The sequence below is a fragment of the Phalacrocorax carbo genome, chromosome 4, assembly GCF_963921805.1.
Source record: "Phalacrocorax carbo chromosome 4, bPhaCar2.1, whole genome shotgun sequence".
Taxonomy (NCBI): Eukaryota; Metazoa; Chordata; class Aves; order Suliformes; family Phalacrocoracidae; genus Phalacrocorax; species Phalacrocorax carbo.
In genome coordinates this window covers 40,164,005-40,188,165 of record NC_087516.1, presented here as the reverse complement: position 1 = coordinate 40,188,165, position 24,161 = coordinate 40,164,005, and the positions used below count along the sequence as shown (strand labels likewise).

At 38.3% G+C, this 24,161-nt stretch overlaps 1 protein-coding gene across 4 annotated transcripts in view; it reads left to right on the top strand.

The window, feature by feature from the left end:
* The first annotated feature begins 9,870 nt into the window (after nt 1–9,870).
* The window catches only part of WDR17 (WD repeat domain 17), a 62,211-nt gene continuing 47,920 nt past the window's right edge, over nt 9,871–24,161 (top strand). For 3 of the 4 annotated variants that reach the window (XR_010372656.1, XM_064449682.1, XM_064449681.1), the window contains exon 1: nt 9,871–9,928. Coding sequence is in view for 1 of the 4 variants with exons in the window: in XM_064449683.1 (XP_064305753.1) it covers nt 20,623–20,688 (66 nt within the window). In the remaining 3 variants the exon portion in view is untranslated. Of the gene's footprint in view, nt 9,929–20,607; nt 20,689–24,161 lie in introns of those variants that run through there. The other variant, XM_064449683.1, reaches the window with a different exon arrangement.

The window sequence follows — 24,161 nt, the reverse complement described above, 5'->3', positions numbered from 1 at the left end:
TCTCTCCGAAGAAAAGTTACAATTGAAAGGAGATAGAAAGTGATGGGAAACATTTTATACAAAAGTTTACAAACCCAAGCAGAGCACCCATCCTGCTGCCCACTGCCTGAGGCCTGCAGAAGTGCACTGCTGTCCGCCTCAGGCCAGGGAGCAGGCAGGGCGGGCAGGACCCAGGTCTTGATTGATAGGTGCTGCGGAGGAAATATAGGGGTTCTGGGACAGTTTTTGGCCAGCTTTTATTGCAAAAGTGGAGACTGCCATGAACCTGCTATCTGGGCATCTGTGCTGCTCTGCAGGATACCAAAATAAGCAGTGCCTCACAGGAGGGCTCCCCAGGCAACACTCTGAGTTCAATTAATACATGGAGGAGTGTCAAAACCTTAGAGGGACAGACAGCAGATAAGAGCATTTGCCACATTCCTGTGCTTGCTGGGACGGCTTTTGACCTCAGCTTTGCACAGCGGTCATGGCATAGGAGCAGCTCCTATCTATTAACTTTCATAAAGAACAAATATTTCAACAGGTTTTCACTCTGCTCTTTTTTTGTATGGCTCTGAAATAGCTGCTCCGATAAACGTTGTTATTATTCATTTTTATGCTACAGAACGTTACAGGATTGTAAAGAAAGCCTTAAAGAAACATTTCCCATTGGACAATCGTCGGCTCACCTTACTCAACGGTGCCAAATGGGAGATGTCACTAGCATACGCTGCAATCCAAGTGTAAATTATCTCTATGTTGTGCAATAAATAAACAAGGCTGAATGAGGTATGGAGTTGAGTGTGCAGTCAGTGATACTATCACTTTCCTGTGTTTTACGGGACCACAGCAACCTGCCATAAAGGTAACATGAGCAGCTTATAAATAAATGAAAAATAATTAAAAAAAAAAAAGCAGAAAACAAACAAAAACTCCAACACCAGCCCACAATTCTCATTGGTGTGCTGATTCCTCTGCAAACACCAAGTCAAAGTCAGTATCTTTTATGCTAATCTTCAAAATTCCCCAGTCAAATACTTCTGAAAAAGCACATCTCCATCCACAAAGCCAACCCTGCTATTTGCTACATTTCTCTATAGTGGTGAATGAAACCATCAGCCTCAACAAGCAGAGCTTGTAAGGTCAGGAGATGGGGTCTCTCAGCAGCAAGGCAAAAGCTTTGAGCCTATTACTGAAGATGAGTGTTCTGAAAGTTGTGAGGTTTGCGGTCAGAGTGGAAAACTCACTCAGCTTATCTTTTTCCAGAACTACAGGTAAAATGGCACAGAAAGAAAAACCGGGGCAGGGACGGGACGGGACAGGACTGAATGAGTAAAAGAGAGAAAGGTATTTAAAAAAAAAAGCAAGGAATGAAAAATATATTTAACTACATTAAGAGAAATAGAAAACTTAGAATGTTGCCCTAGCTTGCCTTTGAAGCTTCAGTTATGTAGCAGAGGACATTGTCATGATCTCAGAGATGATAAATCATCTGGTACAGAATAAGTACTTGATTTGGCTTCTGTTGAAAGTAATAAGAGTATCCACCGCTTTCTGGCCCCCAGATAGATTCTTAATGCTACCAAAGAGTTTTTAACTACCACAGTCATATATTATCAACTGCCAGCTCTGAAACATTGATACATAGCAGCATCTGATGCTAGTAGAATTTCTAGTGCAGTTATTATTAAAAATTAGCATATTGATACATTTTAATAAATTATGAATATACTTTTCAAAGTTTATAAATGTGTACTAACTCTAAAACTCACTGTTAAGTGACTAAGTGACACTTAATGTGCACATATTCTCAAACTATTCAGCTGTTTTGCTTCCATTAATTTCCAAAAGGGGTTAGACCAGGATGAATAGCCACAGGCCTATAGTTAGAAGAGTCACATCTGCAGCTTTCCCAGGGGCAAAAGGGACAAAAAATATTTCTCCCTGTTCCAATTAAGAGAGCAAGTTAATAGCAAACCAGTGAAATTCATTCCCTCTCACCTCCCTATTCTGTCTTGAATCTAGTTGGGCATTTTGAAATATTCACATCCATCTGAGGTTTCATTTTCCAAGTCATTAAGATCAATTCAGTTTATGATTATTTTATGATTTGTTCATTCTTCCTGGCAAAGTAATTTTACCCGAAGTTAAACGTATTAGAAATGATTACTCAAAACTGAAATACATATAGACACTGAAGTTACAAAGTGCAATAGAAATAAGCATCTCAAAAGGAGTAAAATGAAAACTTATGCTTCATGAATGAAGAATCAAGTTCAGACTGAAAGAGATTCACATTCTTGGCATAATATTAAATCCATGAACTAATTAAGAACTAATGCTGTCTAATTTTAATATTTTTTATATATTTTTAAAACTCTCGGTCTATGCCCAGTAATACATGAACTGTCATTTTCACATGAGTAAGCCTAAGTTTGCAGATATGATTAGGGAGAGGTAGGATACAGAAGTTTTATGATCTATGGATTTTTGTTTCCACATGTAAATAAAATATTTCAGATGAAAGCAACATTTCACTGCAAAACCACAGAAGTCTAGAAACAGACATATTCTTTCTTCTCTTGCAAAAGTTTTACATAAAAGAAGGAAGCTAGGCTTCCTATGCTTTTGAAGGTTTCCAGTTTTTTTATAAGAGCTAGTGGGAAGTAAAAAGATTATCTTTTACACTGATGATTAATGTGTCAGTCTGAACTGTCATCATGTATTTCTTTCTTGCTTTTTAGTTAAGTAATTTAGAATCACACTTTTCAGCACTGCACCTACAAAACACAAGAAATTAATATAGCTATATAATGCTCAAAATCAGCCTATTAGCAGTTCCTCAAGGTTTGCCATACACCAGCCTAGGATATGCTTATACACAACTAGAACCATTCAAAAGATAAGAAATTAAACACATATATACAGTAACTAGCTTGTGTCAGACAAGTTCTGAACAAATTTTGCCTTTTCCTTCCTCTACTTCAGTTAAGATATAACAAATATATAAAGATATATGATAGATGAACAGTGATACCACCAGACATATTTGTGTCGATTATTATAAATCTGAGCCACTGCAGCAGTTCTTGAGAGTTCACTAATTAGAACTCAAAAATGGACAGTTGTTTCCAATATTTTTAAAGTCAAAAAGGTGCAATGCATTTATCTACCACAGTAGTTCTGCTGTACTTTCCTAACAGTACATTTGATGTTTCAGTAAACTCTGAATTGTGACAGTGCCTTCAAAAGTGACCTTATCTCTCTGTCTCAAGTGTGTCCAAGCAAAATCTTGCCCCCATGGAAATCCATGACAAAACTTTTGCTTGATATAATAAAAAGTGGGATTCATTACCCCTGGATCTTACTGCTATAAGGTTCTCTCAAAGGCAATATTAAAAAACGCATTGCTTCTATAAAAATAGTTATAGTACTATTATTATAGTACTATACTATAGTGTGTGTATATATATATATAGTATATATAGTACTATACTATTATAGTATAGCATATTTTATGTAGATGCCGTAATTTTCCAAATTGGAAAACAAGAAGATCTCAGTTCTGGAACTTTGTCCCATTCCAGTTACATCCACTGTGTTGCTTTCCTGAAAACCACTGATTTAGCCTGCAGAGATGAGTAAGGAGTCATGAAGAAATTATACCTGCATGAAAGCACCTGACAAGAAATATGACATCCTATTTTATTCAATGAAAACTGAAGGGTTTGAGTGGCACCGAGGGGGGGCCAGGGCAGGGAAGAAGATAGGAAGAAATGTGAATTAAGTGGGACTGCTCTTTACTCTTCCATTCTTCGCATATGAAGATTAATATTCACAACATCTTACTACAGACAAGAAGAGAGTGTGAAGTCCAACTTTTTAAATTCTTCAACAGAACTGTCACAGCATGACATCATGTTACTAAGTATTGAGTAAATTACCATCCCTTACTTAAAAGCTGTCAGCTTTTAACTTGTAATAAAGAGATAATGGTAGGAGAAGAAAGGTGAAAGAAAAGCAAGTAAGAGAACTCCTGCCAAGGAGAGGCTACGGTAAGGTAGATTTAAACATGGGGGAAAACGCAGTAAAGGAAGATGGCTAGAAGTATATAATTAGCTATGCATCTGGACCCTGATGTGCTACACAGGGCTGAAAGAGGCAGACAAGGGACTGAAAGAAGAAGCAGGCAAAACAGGAGGGGAGGACAGAAGTCCATGGAGGACATGGTACGAGCAGGAAAGAGATGATTTCACAGATCCACAAGGGAAGAGATCAGACTGTAGCTCTACAATCTAATGTACTGACAGTTAACAGGGCTACCTCAAAAATGAAGTTCCAACATGAAGAGAAAACTCTGACTACAGGCAATTTCCAGTCATCTCCCAGAGGGTGACATCTGCCCCTACACGCGCCATACACTCTGCATGGCAGAACACAGTCCCATTGCACAGCCCCGTCCTACTGCACCCCCCAGCGAGTTCCATTGCCTGCACACCCATCAGCACCGGACACGGCACTGCGTCTGAACTCACCCAGGCCCACTGCATCTGGACCCAGACACAGCTGTTTGAGCATGACAGAAAGACCTTCTTAGCCAAAGGGGTGATTTCAGTCTTCACTGCTCAAAGCTGGCAGACCTGGGCCTTAGTGGTGCTGCGACATCTGACCACTGGAGACAGGGACTGATGGGCACCCTGTGCAAGCGTGTTTCTTACTTCCTGATACTAAAACATGTGCAGGTTCAGCCTTTACAAACATGCATAAAAAAGCACTCAGCAATTGCCTTGCACAAGTGAGTGCACATTAAAAGTAAGATTTCAAAGACATATAGATGCCTCAGCAGCATTTTTGGTAACAGCCAGACCTTTTCTCCTGAGCCTGACACTAGTTTGGAGCAAACAGTATTCCACTCCCATGCCAGCCATGGCCTTGCACAGCACCTGTAAGGGCACAGCAGGCCTTGCTCCTGCCTGCCACCGAAGAGGCTTTGCCCTTGGGGGCACGCAGAGGAGTTGGTCCCGCAGTGGTTCACCCACCATGATTTCTCTCTCCCCTCCAGGCGTTTACACCACTGCTGGGACTCACTTCACCTCACCAAGCATCACCACACCTCATCCTGGCCTGTGGCATCTCATCCTCTCCCATGGCATCTCGAGCCTTGTTTTCTTGCAATTCCAGGTTGGGGTTACTGAAATTCATTATAAGTGTGAAGAGTTTGCAGCATGAGTAAGGATAAATTGAAACCAACACAAAATAGTTGTGGTAGAGGTGGCAACACAATCTTCCTTTCTACCAGCAAAGAGTTACTGAAAATGAAAAGTTGTCTATCATTAAAGACCTGAAATTACTCCTTGTTTCTATAATTATCTTAAACCAAAAAAAATTGAGTGCCTAGTCATTAAAAAACATAAGCAACTCATAACATGTAGCTTTTGACTCAACACAAATGTTTCTATTTTCCTTATCTATTAGTTTAAATTAGTGCCAAGATATTCAGAAAAAAAGAAAGAAACCTAGTTCACAGGATTTAATGCTAAATGTAAGATGAAAATAATTGCTTCAAGTTTAATTAGAAGTGTATGAAGTAAACTATTTGAGAGAAAATATGATTGCTACCTGTGAAATAAGACGTGTTCTTAGTGGAACTGAGTGATAGGACAGTTAATACCAATCTCATTTTCTCCTTATCTCTCTGAAGAAAGCTATGAAGGAGAAGAAGGAAGCAAGCAAGAGGGAGAATACAATGCACTCTTAAATCAATAGGTCCATTGGGTACATATTTTGTAACATCCAGGAGAGTTAGAAATGTTAGTACTCGGGTTTATCATCATAGGTTTTTCATTCATTTGGCATTTGATATGTATTTATGCGAGATGCTGTACTGGGCCACTGCAGAAGATAGTGTAACAAGGAGATAGTGATTTCAAGCAGAATCTTGATACTTTAATTGTTGGCCTTTGTTGTGGGGACCCATACATCGACATGAGCAACGGCTATATGACCTGAGCACATGTCATGATATTAAATTTAAGAGTTTAAAATTCCTCTTGTAGTCAATACCAATCTAAACAATACAGTCAATAGATTCCAGCAAACAATTTATTTTACTCTAAACACCCAGTCTCTAGTAAACGGAGCTACTCTTTGAGAGACTGTGAAAGATCTTATGGGACTCATGTAAGAAATTAACGATAATGGCAGTTTATATACCTTCTGGTACAGTGCTTCAATGGATGTGCTCCCTTCTCAAAGTGAATCTCACCCCAGTGCTAGATTTTGTAACTAGAGCCTGCCTGCCAGTCAGTTCAGAGCAGTGATCATCCCATGTTGCTAAAAAAGCTGCTTTTTGAAAACTACCAGTAATCATCAGCCAGGAAGAGCCTGTCACCTTGCACTTCCTCAGGTTCTGCAGAACCTCTGTGTTCAAGATCTACCCCATACAAGTCACTAAGGGCAAGCAGGACTTTCTGATTTGGTCTGATCTGTTTGCAAATGTTGGACTCCGTGATAGATACTCCATTTCCTGAAATTAATTATAGGCAATCTTAACGCTAAAACTACCAACAGACATCAACAGCACTGCCAAGATAGCAGTTACCCCACTTACAATAGCTTATTGAAAGCTATTGATTTTAGCCGCAGCAGAGACTGTATGCATCTAATAAATCAACTGCATGAACTAAATGCAATGAATGAAACTTCTTTCAAGTATTTTCTTATTTTGAGCCATTTCAGTAAGCACTTCTCAGCAAGAATGGAGAAAAATAATCATCAGTCCGAGTCCTACATGAAATCCTTTGCTAGATGTAATTTGACAGTTAACATGAGGTAGAAAAGCATATGATCCCTGCCAGGCAGCAGGCTAACAGTATTATAGGATCACTAGTAGAAAAAAACATTCTTAGTGAGAAATTAAATAATGTTTGCTGACTCCCACCAGAGGTCAGTCACATCATAGGAATAAAATGAAAGTTACCAAAATTCTAAGTACTCATTGATTCTACTTATGATGGAAATTGAAACTCAATTTTTAACCCAATTTAAAATTCTATTTCTACTTGGTTTATTGCACTATTCGTAGTTGGGATAAATGTATCCTGCTTTAATAACATAAGCGCAGGAGAAATTACAGAGCTTTGGTAAGAAAAAGAAGCAACTAGCTGAATAAACTTCAGTTTAGCTTTCTGGGACTGAGAAAGAACAAGAAACAATTCTGTAAGAACCTAAGGTGCTGGTAACCATAACTAATGCTCTAGATAAGACTGTGTATGATGGACAGGGATAGCAATAAGCCAGCACATTTCACCATGACACTCACATTACTTGAGCTGAAAGTCACAGAGAAGTTAGATTTGTTCTTAGTAGTGTGGTAGAGCTAGACACCTGCATAAAGGAGATACTATGTATGCCTAGATTAATCAAGACTTTTAGTAGTTAGTAAAAATAATATTACTTTTCTAACTAACTAAAATCAAACACAATATAACAGAGATTGCACTGCTAAATAAAATCTCAGAATCCAGAGAAAATTACAGCTTTATGCACTCAGCTGTGAGGAGTACTATTTAAATAAAAGGCTGCTATCCCTAACATGTGAAAGAGTAAGTATTAAAAGATTTTTCTGTTATACATATTTAACTTTTTTTTTTCTCTGCTCATCACTTCTTAGACCACATCTGTAACACTGCATCTAGTTTTGGTCCCCCAACACAAGAAAGGCATCAACAAAAGGGAGTAAATTCAGCAGAGAACCACCAAGATAAAGCCATGAGCAACCTGGTCTGACCTCATGGCTCACCCTGCTTTGAACAGGAGGTTTGACTAGATTGTCTCAGAAGGCCCCTTCTAATCGGAAGCATCCTCCCGTACTATCTTATGATCCTGTAAACCTGTCCTATGACCCACAGACCATCTCTTTTCCAGGAATAAACTTTAGGCAGTTCCAGTCATCCTATCTCAAGAGAATGAAGTAGAACTAGAAAAGATAAAGGCAGCAAGGATTGTCAATTGAATTTACAGATTAAGTCTTAGCTGAGAGACAAAAAAAGCTAGATCTCTTCAACCTGTGAAGACTGCTGAAAAGAGCTATGAAAGCATGAATGACACACAGAAGATGAATAGAAAATTGTTATTTGCTACCTGTCATTAAAAAGGGAGCACATGGATTACCAGATGGATGTTTTAAAAGTAACAAATGCAGATGTTTTTCTGCAGGACTTTCAAAATAGAATTTAGTGTGCTGGGATGTTTTGGAGATCAAAAATTTAGGGGGATAGATAAATGCTGGGAGTATATATCCATCATCTGAATGTAACATTTAGTACAAGAATCTGATAGCTTATAATTGCCAAAAGATAAAATATAAGGACGGAAAGAATATATTTTTTCTTTATAGTCTTTGCATGTACCTCTGCTAGAAGCTTTTGCTGGAGATGGAATATAGTGCTTGTGGGACCTTTTGTATGACCAAGTTCCTAATTCATGATTGTCAAAAGACATAATGTAGAGAGGGAAAGGCTGTATGGCTTTGTTCCTTACTGCCTCCGCACCTACTTCTTGTAATGACTGCTGCTGGATATGGAATATAGCGCTTGGGACTTCTGGTATGACCAAGTACAATTGTTACGGTCTTCAGGAAGATCATATAGGTTAAAACCTAACATAGGCTTCTAAGGAAGGAAGCAAATTCAGCAAAGATTTTCCCTGGCAGGTGGTGTGTGTTAGAGCTGCACACTTTCTGCCCAGTAAATCATATACAAAGTGATACCCTATCGACCTCTTCTCAGTTCCTTCTGCTAAAGAAGAATCTATTGGCAAGGTCAGGAATTAGATTGTAGGACAGATCTCCTCAAGCAATAGATTCTTTTTGTCCAAAGAACAGAGTAAGAAGACAATTTTCTTATTTGAGCATGCTTAGATACCAGCTACAGGGGGTTGAGTTGGCTTTAGGGAAAGAAATCAAGAACGCTCTTTGGAGCTGTAGTTCCACAGTTCATGGGCTACCTCTCCGCTATTCACATTGCATTGACACAAACACAGCAACGGTGATGAAGTGAGTTGAATCAGGAGATTGTTCTGTCTGAAAAATAATTCAAGGAAAAATAGTTGTTCAGTAAACAAGAAAGTTCCATGCTGCAAGTCACCATCCAGATGCACAAACAAATGGAGGGAACCAGTAGAAGAGAAAAACAATAAAATGTTGACCAATAAACGTCTGTGGAGTAAAAGCCCACATGATATACCTGATGACTCTAGGCTGGAGGAGTTGGATCCAGTGGAATGCATTTTGTGACTCGTATTTGACAGGATTAGTCAGTGTGTAAAACGATAGTCTGCAGTTCTTTTCAGTCCCTCAGCATGGAGCAAAGGCCTCTACCATCAAGGCGCAGCTATAGCTACATGGCTCAAAATTCGTGTAATCTTAAAATGCTTAGCTTAACAACAGCGTCGTCCGGTGGTATGAGACCACTGCTCCGCGGAGGTCCTCGGAGCGCGTAAAACCGGCCCTTCCCTCCCGACACCGGTTTCTGACCCCTCACGGCAACGGGGAGGGCGGCTTGCCGGCTCGGGAAACCTCCCCGCTCCCAGCAGGCCGAAACCCGCACAAAAGAGCGGAGCCGGGCTCGGGGTTCGCCCCCCCTCAGTGTCCCCCCTCAGGTCACACTGACGCGGCCGTTAACGGCTGAAGCGCGAGCCGCCAGTGGAGTCTCCTCAGGGAGCCGCGGAGCAAGCCCCGCCCGCGCGCCCCAGAGGCTCTCAGGTAAGGCCGGCACCGCCCGCCCCGTTGCTACGAAACGCGATCCCCGCCTCCGCCCGCCGGCGGCCCGCGCCTCCCACCAATGAGCGCGCGGCGGGGGCGGGCCCGCCGGGTTGCCCGGGAGACGGGGCTGGTTTCCCCCTGCGGGGTGGTGGCGGCGGTCGCGCTGTCGGCGCTGCGGGACGGCAGGTGAGGGGAGCGGTCACCGAGCTCCGCAGCCGGGCCGGGCCGGGCCGGGCCGGAGGTGGGTGTGCGGTACGGTGATTCTCGCCCTGCCGTGTGGCGGGCGGGGGGCGGCCCGGCCCGGGTGGCTGAGCTCGCCCGGTGTGGGCCCGGGTGTCCGGCGGGCGGCGGCTCTGTGGGGCTGGGCCGGGCCGCGCCGCCCCTCGCCCACCTGCGGCCCGGGAACGGAGCAGCCCTGGGGAGCTGTCGGGGCTCCGGGCGGTTGTGTGAAGCGTCCGGGAGCGGGCTGGCGGTGTTGGGGTTTTGCGTTGCTTTGGGGACTCTCCCACTGTGCCCCTGTCTCTGTACAAACGTGCTTGTGTGGAAACGTAAACTTAAAATCGAGTAAAGGCGGAGGCAGCGCTTTAGAGGAAGCAAACTGCCTGGAAAACGCTTTCCCTCCGCAGGGAGGGAGAGCCTTGGGCTTGTTTATACTTCACATGCTTGTCCCAGCTGGGACAAGCGCGGGAGAGGGGAGCAAAAACAAGCTTAGGGAGTTTAAAAAAAAAAAATTGTTCAAGCACAAAAGCAAACTCCAGGCTAAGCAAGCAAAGCTTATGAAAACAAATTGAAGACAGCAGACCCCACAAATGAAGAAATAAGTGTTTAAAGTGGGTTGGGTTTTTTCAGTTAAATAAATTCCTCTGATATCTTAAGAGATGTTGCTTTATGTAGAAATGGTCACGCGGCAATTTGAGAAACTGTGTTGGAAGGCTTGAAAATGGCAGGCATGAAATCAAAGTCTGAGTGAGATCTTTAATTACTTGGAATGCTGTAGTAACTAGCAGAATCCTGGATTTAGAAATCAACGAAGACCTTTGTGTTCTTAACAACTGGCTTAACCGCTGCATGATATAGAACATAAATTCTTGGAAACTTCCATTTCAAGCCCCAAAACTCATTTCAATAATATCTTTCAGATGGCTGTGCAGACGGTCTTTCAGAAATGTCACAGGCTAGGGAGTCTGTTGTGGCTCTTTCTAACTAATTCTAGACTCTTTTCTGTGTTAGGAGCGTAAAGCTTTCTGGTTTTATGCCTCATTTAAAAATTTTGTCATGACATCATGCAGTTTCCTGCTATTCATAAGAGCATTTAGGAGGAAGAATTCAGATAATAAACATGTATCATAAAGAATCAGATGTTTTTCAAACTTTAGCAAAATGTTATTTTGCTTAAGTTATTCATGGTAAGATGTATTTCACGTTGTTTTAAATAAAGCTCAAGTTGCTAACCTTTGCACTTCCTAATTTTTTTGTAGTCCTAAAATAGGGGAAATTCACTTAGGTTGTGCCATTTGCAAATAAATTGTTTCCTGATTAAAAGCACAACTCTAAGTTACTGATGTATTTTAGGGTTTCTACTGGACAACAAGTGCCTTGCACAAATCAGGCTAACTTTCTATTATCGTTATTTATGTTTTGCATATCAGAACTGTTGAAAAGCTTCAGTTAACAGTGCAATCATCTTTGGCTAATTGTTGTAACCCATATAGAGACATGGTGATCTAAAGAACTTGCAGAGGTAATATGGAGTATGTATGGAGTAACACAGATAATGCAAAAAATTTTGAAATATCTTGGGAGTATTGTTTTACATTTTTTTTGTAACTTATTAATTATTCTTCCTGACAAGAAATCTACTGTCTTCTTCCATCTGTCAGTTTCAATGGAAGTGTCATTCTGTGCATTGTATTACACCAAATCTTGGACTGATTGAGTAGCTCTGGCTATTTAAAAGACACATTACACAATGATAAACTTGTAGTCTGGTCATCTGCTGTGAGGAAAATTTCTACATACAAACAACAACATAAGAAAGTCCTCACTGAGTTTGACTAACGGTCCATTTAATTCAGGCCAGTATTTTATTTCTAGCAGTGGTAATAGGAGATGATAACTTAGTGAAGGCAGTATTTCCTCTTCCTGCAGTCTGTGAGTCAGAGTTGATATGGACAATAAGAGTTACTTAAGCAAATCCTGGTGAAGATATCGCATAACGCATATATTTTGTTAATAAGGCAAAAGATATGCAACACAATAAGAGAGTATCAATACATCATTTGATTTCTAGCAACTGGCTATGAGAACTGAGAATTCACCTGTAGGGTATAGGCAATTCGGTGATATAGTGTCGTTCAGGCTAGCAATTTTTTCAAATGCTGTATCTAAAATGTTTAAATTCATCTCTCTTGAATATGCTAACCAAACATAGTGCATGAGTGCCCGGTATAATGGAGTTAAGCTTTCTTCTGTGTTGAAAATAGCTTTCCTAACACATTTTACATCTCTTCTCGTGGCCACATGCCGTTGATGGCTCATACTTTTCCTATGGCTTATCACATCCAATGCTTGACTGATTTTGTAAGGGTTTTCTTTTCTTCTCTCTCTTCTTGTTGCACTATAGATTTGTAATTCTTACTCAATTTCATGGTCTTTTGAAACCAATCATCTCTACTCACAGTTTTTTTTGGGGGGGGATAGGGTTTATCCCATCCCTTCAATTTATATGTTTTGAGATCTTCTATTTTGTTTCTGTCTTGGATGTAATTGTTTGCATTTACTTGTGCCATTAGACTTCCTGCTATTGCCTCTTACTAAGTAGCTTCTTTCTTAATGAGATGTAAATTGCCTAGTTTATTGATAGTCTAAACCCTAATCTCTTTGGTTTTGATTTTCTGTATACTCTTTTTCAATCCACTTAAAGAATCATTTGGAGTTTTTATGCTAGGGTTGATTCCACCCCCTGCCACGCACACACAGGCAAATCAAGGTCTGAGAGCACTAATTAATGCTACTGTTTTTATCATCTTAACTTCCTTTTCAAGTTGTTACCTATTATCTGAATATGCCTGTAGTGGGAGACTGATAATGGTGGAATCAAAGAGGATAAGTCAGATCCCGGAGATCAATTCCATACATAAGTTTAAATGCCAGGAAAGAAAAATTACGACATCCACTTTCAGATGTGAGGTTAGTGTTGAGAACAGCTCTCTAATCATTTGTTACTAACCTACGCACGTTTTTTTATACTTAACCTGCAGGCTATGAACATGCATGTAGTTGTATGCCATTCAGACTTCCAGAGAATGGAGTGCAATCTTGTTGCAGTTGAAGAGGCATCTTTTTTTGGAGGCTGTTGTGGTGTATGTTTTTTGGGGTTCTTTTTGCTTTTGTGGTTATTGGAGCGCACAAGTGGCTCTTCAGGTGTCTGAACAGAACTGTTAAATTGACTGCTCTGTAAAAGTTCTTAGGGCATAAAATCTCCATGTTTTGTCTTGGAGACAAATTTTTCAAGACTTTATCTGTTTTGCCAATAAAATCAACTCAGTCTTGCCTGTGTTTGGCTTTAACTAGTTTTCCAAATTTGGGAAATTAGTATTAGCAGATGTGTGAGAAGGTATGGTTTGTACAAGAATATACAGCTGGATGTCATCTACACTTTGGCTATCAACCAAATCCATTAAATACATACAGATGATGAACAGCACAGGGACATGACCAAGATCCGAGGGATTTTAAATGTTACCTTGAGCTTCACAGCTAGAGAGAATTATTTATTCTTTTTTCATTAATTTGTTTTACCTACTTTCAAATTGTTTTCTGTGGGCTTGTTTGTGGTTCAGATGTTAAAATTTCTTTCTGAAAAGGAAACTTCTTGTTATGTTGGGATGTTAAATATACTGAGGAAGTGTGTTTGTTATTTCTTATATCTGCCATAGAAATGTACATAAATATACATTAGATAACAAGTGCTATTATCTGAACATCCAAATCAACAAAATATAGTTGAAAAATAATTCAAAATATTTACTTTAAAATGTGTTCATTATCATTCCAGACAGGGATTTGCACTATTATAAACTAACATGTTTCTGAAGAATGTGTTAGAATGGAATGACTTACAGTCTAGCCAGACATAGATGAATCCTATGAGCATGATACAAAAGGTACATGCAACATTGTTCTTGCCATGTTAACTGTTTGCTTTTTTTAAAAAAATTTTTTTCAGAAGTAGGGGCACTTCAGCTTTGACTACATCCAAATTTTATATGTGTAGTGATTATGAAACTGAAACTGAGACAAGCATTTCAGTATAGACAGAACTTTATGAATAAGGCTACAATTTTTCTCCATACCTATGTAGTGTGCCCTTTTTTCTTTTTTTTTTGACCAAGGAATTTGAAAATCAAAGAGATTTAACTTTCCCTTTTCTTAAATGTTGTATGTATTCTTCGCAGAATTTGAATGGAACCTTCTGCTAAGCCGTAGTAACAGTGGTACTGTGTATATAAACATTCTAATTTTGATTTTTTTTGAGATGTTATTTTCTTAAAAAGAGAAAAAGACTATAAAAGTTTCATTGAATTTATTTTTCAAGATCCAATTATGGAACATCCTTAGGAAGCTATGTGATCACGTCTAATCCACTGCTATTGTTGGCAGCTAGAGCCTAATCTCCTCCATAAACTGATAAAGCTCAGTCTTAAAAGTAGCTATGTTTTTGTCCTTGTACTCTTGTGGGAAGGTTGTTGTAAAGTCTCATCCCGGTGCAGATCTGGTGATGATGATGGCGTTACACGTCTGTTACTAACAGGTTATTTTAATCACTATGAGGTGGCCTGGCTATCCTCTATCTCATCTTGTCCTGATAAATCCACACAGCTTGTTGGGAAAGAGCAAGGAGGGGGAAAAATAAAAAGTACAATCATTTAGAGCCCTGCTTATGTTTGTACTATTAGTATCTTGGGAGGAGTAGGGGAAATCTAATTCTTAACTGAGCTCATATGACATAAGATCACTGAGACATAGGTCTGCTCTGTCATTATTGTATGATTGCTTATTGAACAGCCTTACTGTCAATGTTGTGTTTTAGAATTTATTTTAGCATATTTAGGATCATTACATGATTCATATTCTCAGTGTAAAGGTTCTTAAAGCACTAATTAATAAAACTGAGGCTTTTTAACTAGATATTGATGTAATGAATTTACATGATGCTATACAAATTGTGAAAATGATTTTTTATACTCTTCTAATTTAAAGAATTTTTAAAGTATTTTGTACTTGGGTTTTTTGTTGCATATTGTTTTTATGACGCCATTAATTCCTGTAATGATTTTTCATAGCTTCAAAATGTGTCAAAAGAGAAAATGCATAATCTTTAGTATATAGTTATTTGGTAGATAATTTTTACTGCTATGATGGGACATTATGAAATAATGTCAACATGGATTGACAGAATTTTGTCATAGAATTGGGTACAGTGAGTCTGGAGACAAGCTTACTGAAATATGAATTTTTGAGGTGTAAATATAGTAAATTAATTGAAAATCATTCTTAGTTTTGAAACTTAATGCTACTGATTGGCAAGTATATGTCAAATTTGGCTTTTTAAAGACATTACAAACATAAATGTCTAAATATTTGTCTATATAATATTTAAGCAGAAACATAAACAGTGGTTGGAAATTTATTTGGAAAAAAGTGCATGGTTAATTGGGCACAGTATATCAACTACAGATTATTAAAGAATAGAAAATTTGGTGGCAAAAGTGGAAGATCAAGGTAGAGCGGTTTCTTACCTCTCTTCTGTTATTGAAGGTATTTCTTTGTAACTGAAATGCATTGGTGACTTCAGATATAGCTAGATAACATGGGAGAATAGTATCAGCTTGTTCATTCCAATGGCATTTAGATCATTATTTTCAGATGTATTCTTCTATCCTTTGTTTTCTAGGTAAACTATATATGTATGCTATATTTAGGAATATGTTTTAGTGTGTAGAGATTGAGGCCACTATACTCTTCGGCTTCTCCTTTCAGACCCTTAAGGTCATGTCTTTGTAGAGAGCGAGGTAGTGGCTTATTCTCATAACAAAAAAAAAATCTGCACCGAAGTGTCTGTAGGTAAGATCAACTTTCATATCAAATACAAATAGATAAACGTTGGTTGGTTGGTTTGTTGTTGTTTTGTTTGGTTTGGTTTTTTTGTAATTCTTTAACTTCGTAGTGCTGACCTTTAGCCACACATTGTAAGCATCACAATTTGTAACATTGCTTCCATTTTATCCTTCTCACTTTTTGGGGTTTTTTGTATTTATGCCTAGCCAATCAAACTTTGGGGCCAAGTATTCAGGTCTTCTATCTGCAGCACTGGAAGTCGTAACCTCTGCTAACTCACACTACTCTCAAATTGCACATCCTTATTATCCTATAAGGCAGAATCATTAAAAGCAGTTGGCAAAACCTAATTAATATCTTACTCCTGCTGGATGTTATCTTAAAAGAAATTTCATAGTGTATGGGCTCTCTGTCCTGCCTAATGTCCACACTTAAGGTAACTGAAGGTTGTCATTGTCAATAAAGTAAGTCTTCACTTGGAATTAAATCCTCTCCTACTTGAAGCTAGAAGACATTTCTGATTCTGAAATCAGGTTGAACTGTTCAATATTCAACATTTTTTGAGAATAATTTGATTTAGGAAACCAAATAAGGATTAAAGAACCTTGTATTGGGGCTGGATTGATCCGTTGTCTCTTCAGACAGTAGTTCTGTGAATATGTATGTTTTCTGTTATCCTTGACAGATGATGCTCATAAACTTGAGAAGAAATTTCTTCTAGAATCTCAGTATCTTTGGGACTGTACATGTTACTAACTGGTAAAGCTGGCAAAAAATTTTATTTTAGATGTGTAGCAAAAGTATAGACCTTTTTCACCAGTATCAACAGCTTATGTGAAGGATTCCAAAAGTTATTTCTTCTGTCACTATACTCTGTAGTGGCACGTAGCTGCTTGTGGTAGCAGATCACGTACAGGCGCACACACACAGCCACCCTGCCTGCTTTGCAGTCACTTCTGGCTCCTCGCAAAGTAGCTTACTCCTGCTGCTCCCTGTTGATCTTACCACAGGCAGATAAGAGCCCTGCTCCTAATGGAAACTCCCTCAGAGTCCAGACGGAGAAATAAGGAATAAAGGCTGCACAGTTATGTGAAGGGGAGAGAACAGCACCCATGGTCCTGTATTGCCCAGCTGCCTCTATAGAGTTGTAGAAGCTGGCCCTCTGAGCACACTGGCTTATTCATAGCCCTGAGGCACAACCTCAGTGTCACAGTGGGATGTGGTGAGGGCTGCGTACGGGTGGACAATGCACTTGAATACGTGCTAATATGACTGTGGTAGCAGGAGGTGCTAATTGTGAAATGACCCAGAACAGCATTAAATCTAGAATGCTATTTTTGTGTGCTTTTTAGTTAGCTTATTTTGTGTATCTCACTTGCCTTTTAAAATGCATATGGCAATGTAAAAAAGCCAAAGTGCTGAGCCCAGCAAGATATCTTGGGTTTCTCTAAAGTTCTTATATGTATTCCTCAAAGTTTTATGTTACAGCACTGACAGCTTTGCAATTTCCACCTCGAATGATGAGAAGTTAATGTTTGCAAGTGCTAAATAGTAACAGACCTTTTTGACTTGAAATATACATTGATATTATTCTTGTCATATCATATATTTATGTATTAGTTATTATGTATGTGTAACAATTTTAGCTTCTACCTACTTTACCAGAATTGTTTCCTCTAGCAGTTACATCCTGACCCTGAAAAGTGTGAAGTGATTCTATCACTCACTGAAATGAGAGTACCTAGCTCCAAAGGGAGGACTGTGAAATGTCTGCAGCATAGGCTTGATCATAAAATCATAGAATATCTCAAGTTGGAAGGGGCCCATAGGGATCATCAAGTCCAACTCCCTGCTCCTCACAGGACTACCTAAAACTAAACCATATGACTAAGAGCATCATCCCAGATGCTCCTTGAACTGACAGGCTGGGTGCTGTGTCCGCTTCCTGGGGGAGCCTGTTCCAGTGACCGACCACCCTCTTGGTGAAGAACCTTTTCTTAATGCCCAGTCTGAACTTACCCTGACACAGCTTCATTCCATTTTCTCGTGTCAGCTCAAGGATTAAAATATTGTTTATGCATGAAATGAATAAGGTCTGGTTTATCTTTTTATTCCCTCTGGAATATTGCAAATACATTTATTGGGCAATCTGTTGTAAGGCTTTCTTAAAGATGTCCCTTTTGGTCTGACCTATTGAAGTGCTTTATTAACATTCACTGCTTGAGCAAAAAGTCTCTGGTTTGTTTTTTTTTTGCTTTGACATCATAGTACGTTTTGTTTCAGGATCATCAGGAAGCATGGGCTAAATGGATATGGATACTATATGAAATAATTTTAGGTTTTCCATATTTTTATTGTAATATTTAGTACATGCAGTTTTATTCATCCTCCACTGGAGTATTATTATACTTATAATTTTTGCAGCAGTTGGAGGTGAATGATGGAATCAGCAAACATGTAACAGACCCATGATTCATTTGCAGCTACTAGACTTTCTTGTCTTTATTTTTCAAGTATAATTTAGCACCAAGATTTTTACTTTATTTACAGGTAATTGTAACAGATATCTTTTAGCAGTTAAATTTCCATCTGCTATCCTATCGTGTCTGTGCCTTTGAGCTGATGGTATCACCCATTTATTGAAAGAATTATACAGTATCCATATTCATTTAGCCCATGCTTCCCTGATGATCCAGAAACTAAATGGGAACCACAATGTTAGTCTCTCTTGAGTCTCATCGTTTTAACAGGTTGTTATTGAGACTAGAAAATTCAGTTCACGTATATTGTGGAACAGCTATATTCAAAACAGAAACAAATTTGTTACTGTTGAACTACATGTAATTGCTCAAGATTCTGAATGATGCTATGTGCCCTTATAAAGAGAGCAGCATGAAAGCAACAGCTTTCCTAAATGCACTAGTATTAATTTATTTGAAACCATGATTTTGGGGTATAACAAGCAATAATAATGTGCATATGATTTGTTTAGCAAGTTGTGAAATTTTTATTCATAGGAGTGGTGTCAGTAACATTTTATCATTTAGTCACAGACTGTGGGTATGGTCAGGCATTTTTTCAGCTGTATGAATAGAGGTGTCTGAATTAATCCTATGTTTCCCATACAGTCTATGAGACCATGCAGTTCAGGGCACTTTGCATTGTTTGTGTTTGAGCTGAAGTCTCAAAGGGCAAGTAATCTGAAAAATTGCGGCAGTGTGGTGGGAAGTTCCTCTGTATGTTCTTGTGTGTATATGTTTATCTGGAGGACTGTATAACCACAAAAAAATCTGCTAATCTGGGAATGCCAATTCCGATAAATATAGTGGGTTTCTTGAATTAAATTTTCATTATTTTGCAAATGTGGTTTGGTTTTTTAGTTGGGTTCCACCCACCCCACCCCCCTTTGGGTGTCATAATTTCTGAGTAAGCGGTTGGAAAGCAAAAGTATTGCTGCTTTTCATTATTTCCCCACTCAGTATCTGAGAATGTAGCTTGCTTATACAGTAACCTTAATGGAAACTATGTGTTCTAGAGTAGGACTGATAATGACACTGAATGGCTCTTTGGAAGTGGTAAGTCATGTTGATTACTAACTCCAGGTTAATAACTGGTACTTCCAGCTGTTCCTTTCCTTCTTTGTTTATTTCTTGAGCAATTGACTGCACAGTCTAACTTTTGCATTTGTTATGAATTTTGTGAAACAGCTCATGAAGGCAGAGGTTGTCTGGGTTCTAGATTTCTAAAGAAAGTGGGGTTTTTTAGTTCTTCATAACTGCTGTTGAGAATTTGATAGTTGCTGCAACCACGCAGTCAGGAAGATTTGATGATAATGTCTCCTAAACAGCACAGCTGAGGAAGTGTCCTGCTGCAGTACTGAATTGTGGTGTGAGCAATACAGCTTTTATTCCTCTCTTTACCTCTTGTTTTCATTGGTACAATGCACTGTGAAATCTGATGTGAAACTTGGGAGCATATGAAAGAAGGATAATTAGCTGCAGAAGGAATAAATTCAGTCAGATATGTGAAACTTTCCTGAGGGAGAGAAAAGAAGCAGATGCATTCTGATGAATTAGTGAAAATTAGGCTTTTTAAATTTCCCAGCCTGGCTGTAGCTGAGCCCTTCAGGCGGTGCTGGCTGTGAACAACGGAGGTGTGGTTCTTTTCTTCTTTCTTTTTTTCCCTTTTAAAAAAGAAGTTGTTAAATATAATATGTTTGGCACTTGCTATAATCATGGCCCCTCCTACTGTGCCAGCTGAAACCACTCCCTACATAACCAAAAGATATCACTTCCCATGACTCTGAAGGTATTTTACATTTCAATACGAGCTTCTGTGCACTGAACCACATTTCTTACAGACAGTACATTTGAAAAGAGGAAAAATAATCTTTTAGGAAACAAATGAGAATGTATCAAACAGCACCTCATTTTCAGAGCTCAGAAGCATTGTAAAATCGAGCTCGAAGCATTAACCTGCTTTAATTTAAAATACTGGAATATGTAATCTAGTAATTGTTTTGGTATTGATTTCTGTTTTCCAGCTCAGAATCCAATACATACAGCATTTAAATTGATGCTAAAAGTATTTCAGATTATATATTTACGAATTTAAATCTCATTAATGTAGAATCATATTACAGGGTTCAGATGTGATCTTTGGGTAGCTTCTTGTAGTTTTGAGTAAATTTTAACACAGGACTCAATGTACTTACATGTGTCCAGGTTCTGTATTTTTTTATTTCAACTGTACGTTTTGTCATGGCTTGGATGACTTATATTTCGCACTGGTTTGATGAAGATGATTGGTATGAAGGACAACAACGAGTAAGAATTAATATTTTTCTCTTCTATTTCATTTTATATTTTTCTTCTTTAAGCTGCTGTTTATTATATTACTAGTTCCAAAAGTAATATTCCCATAGAGGTACTAAGAAGGGATTTTTAGTAGTTTTAATGAGGTCTTGAATTATAGATAAGCACATCTGAAATGAGTTCTTTGAAAATTAACATTGCTAGCTGGATAAAAGATATTGGAAGCTTGGTGGCCATCTACTTGCATTTTTTAGATTGCATAATTTAATGAGTATTAATTCTTTAATATGTAATGAGGTAGAAATCAAGCATTTAATTTTATTGTATTAGGAGGAATTAATGTACTGTGCATGAAGTAAACTAAAATAACTGTAAGCAGTAATTGAGTAATACAAAAACATTTGGAAGATATTAAATTCACCTCGGGTCACTTCCAGTTTGTACCCTGGATACCTGTATATTTTTATTAACATTTTTCCAAGGAGGAGGAGTTGTTACTATAGCAACATTTGCAGACTATCTTGGATTTTTTTTTTATGTTTCTTAACTGTATGCCTTGGGCAAGCTTCATCTATTGCTGTTTTCATAGACTTATGGTGGAAAGTGAATAAAAGTCACATTTCTTTCACTGTATCAAGCTCCTTTATGTAACAATGTATTTCTGTAATTTTTATTTCTCATTTTGATAACATATATTCTCAGCTATTGAATCAGAATGCAGGAGATGCTACTGAAACGTAAGGGCCAGCAGCTGCTTTAATTGTATTTTTGTGTATTACTTGGTAATGCCAGTTATACACTCGTAAGTGTTGAAAACTAGCAGATCTTAATACTTTTCCACTGCTCTCATTTTACATGTCACTCATGATACGAATGTTTCAGATGTGCAGTTATCTTTTAATAGTCGCTCATCAGGGATTCAGGCATGAGATGTGTCAAGGGGTAACTTTATCTGAAATCAGAAGCGTCATCTTTGCAGTTTGCCAGCAGAAAAGCAATCTTCTGGTGATTGTGGTAGTTCTGGGTTAGAAGATGAGAAAAACGTTTGTACAGAGGGTCTTAGATGCTTTATATTGAGAACAGCCATGGTTGTATGTATTTGTTTGTATTACATACAGTATCTGAAAACTAGATTTCTGGTACCATATGACTAAACAATACAGATTACGGTTCTGTTACCACTGCTATGTGGTATGATGTCTCAGGTTGATTAGGCACATAGTTCAACGTCCCTGTGATGTAGTATTAGAAACATCAGCATTTCTCCATGCTGTTTCAAACCCTAGTATTGCTCTTTAGAATACCTTGTTAAAGTTGCACAATAAAGGATATTCTAGTTAAACTGTAGGAGTAGTGTAGACAAGATAGTCAATACCACTCCTTTGTAGGACTTACCACAAATTATGATTTTTTTAAATGTTAAATTGTTGGCCTTAGGTTTTGTAAGCAGGGTATCTATCTTGGATTAATATATTTGTTTTTAATTTCAAATAAGGGTGTCTGTAAAATACAGTTTCAGGCTGTGATTTCAAATCCAAACTTTTTCCAGACTTCAGCCAGAGTTCCACAATACTTATAGGACTCCTTCCCTTGTGAAGCCAGACTTAACTGTGGTTAAATCAATTCTAGTAGTAATTTGTCTCTAGGTTTATTGTGGAGGTTTAAAATGTCCGTGAACACTAGTAGAATGCTTGTTTGTTTACAATGATCTTTTAAATAATAGCATTCTTTTCGGTGCCTCGGTAACTGAATGAACTCAGGATAACCTAGCGGTGTTCAAAATGAGTTAGAAAATGTCATCTGCAAATGCCAGTTGCAAGAGTCTAGCTGAGGCTTCTGGTCTTCTTGAGGAATTTTGCTGAAATTTAAAGCCTTGTCCAAGACACTGTCTTCTTGCCTCTGGTTAATCTTCTGTTTCTCCAGGAGCCACAGACAGTCTGTGTGCCATGAAAAAACTTCTCTAATTTTTGCAGAGAAGTGTGCAAACTCTCTGTCTACACTGCTCAGTAGTAAACTAGCAACCAACCTGACACTTTAACAAGCAGTAAACTACCTAGGTTAAATCCTGCTGGGAAGTGTGAAGGGCTTATCTTTTCTTTAGAGCAGTACATGCATAAACCTACGTAATTATTCTACATTATTCTACACTATGACTGTCATGATTAATGTAGCCAGTCTTTGCCCATCTTTTGCCCAGAGGCAGTTGTTTGAAGTAGTAGTGTGCATACAGTCCCAGTAAGACTATTGACACCTACATTAGTAACCACAGTTTGATTGTCCATATCAAGAACTGAAAAGTCTTTAGCATTTTGTGGTATTTCATGCAAAGTAGGTAAAATTTTTGTTTAAAGTTCAAATGATGTTTAGATATCTGGTTCTTAAATTATAACTGAAATATGAGACTGCCATCTATTTCTTTGTTTCTAACCCTTTTTCCTATGGTTCTGTTAAAATCCATGGCAGCTGATCTTTGACATATTGTCAAACTTTTCATAGTATAAAATTTCTTATCTTCTGATGTGCTTGCTTTTACTTTTGAGATTCCCCAGATTCATAAATAATAGATATAAATACATTTTAATGTAATGGGTAGATAGCAGAGAATAGAATTTAGAAAATGTACTGACTTCTTAAATGCTCCTTTCAGACACACAAAAGCTTTTGGAAATTTCATTGCTCTGTTTAGTCATAGTAAATTTGTCTATTGGCTCTTAAGTTACATAGCTACCAGGATATTTCCAATCATCCTTTATTTCATGGGTCTGGCCACAATAATCAGAAGTTAATCTCTTAACATGGCTATAATGTGTTTGGTGTTTTTCAGCCCCATTGGAGGAGGGCTAATACTAGTTATGTTCTTATTTTCTCTATAGAGAATGTAGATTGATAGAAAATATGAGACTATATTCTCAAGTAAGAATTTATGTTCTTACATGAGACTCTATGCTATTGAGGCAGGCAAACTCAGGAAGAAGTTGGTTTCTGCTGTGTCTTGCAGACATGCAGGGATTTCCTGACAGGTTTGAAGACCTTCATGTTTTTAGCAAGACAAATTATTTGTCCGTTATCTGGTGTTTCAGACTGGTCCCATTGGGTAGGGTAATGAATTTGAAACTGTGGTTCACAGGTCACATTTTCATCTCCAGTGGATTTTCCCACAAAGATGGGTAAATATGCCCAACGTCTTTAAGGAGACATTGCTTTTAGATCACTAAAGAAGATCCTTAATTATTACATTATCCTTAACATATTGAAAAAATACTGTTTTCTGGGGGCAATAGTCTGGATGAGATACAACAGTTTTGTGTGTCGAACATACAGGAATGACAGCAAGCTTTCAACATAAGAAAACATGCAAACTTAATTGGAAGATAGTGACAATAGAATGAACAGGAGCAGAGGACACTAACACTTTACTACACATAGCTGTTCAGAAACTAGGGGTTTATATATATGGAAGCATATTGATTAATATAAGGAAGCTG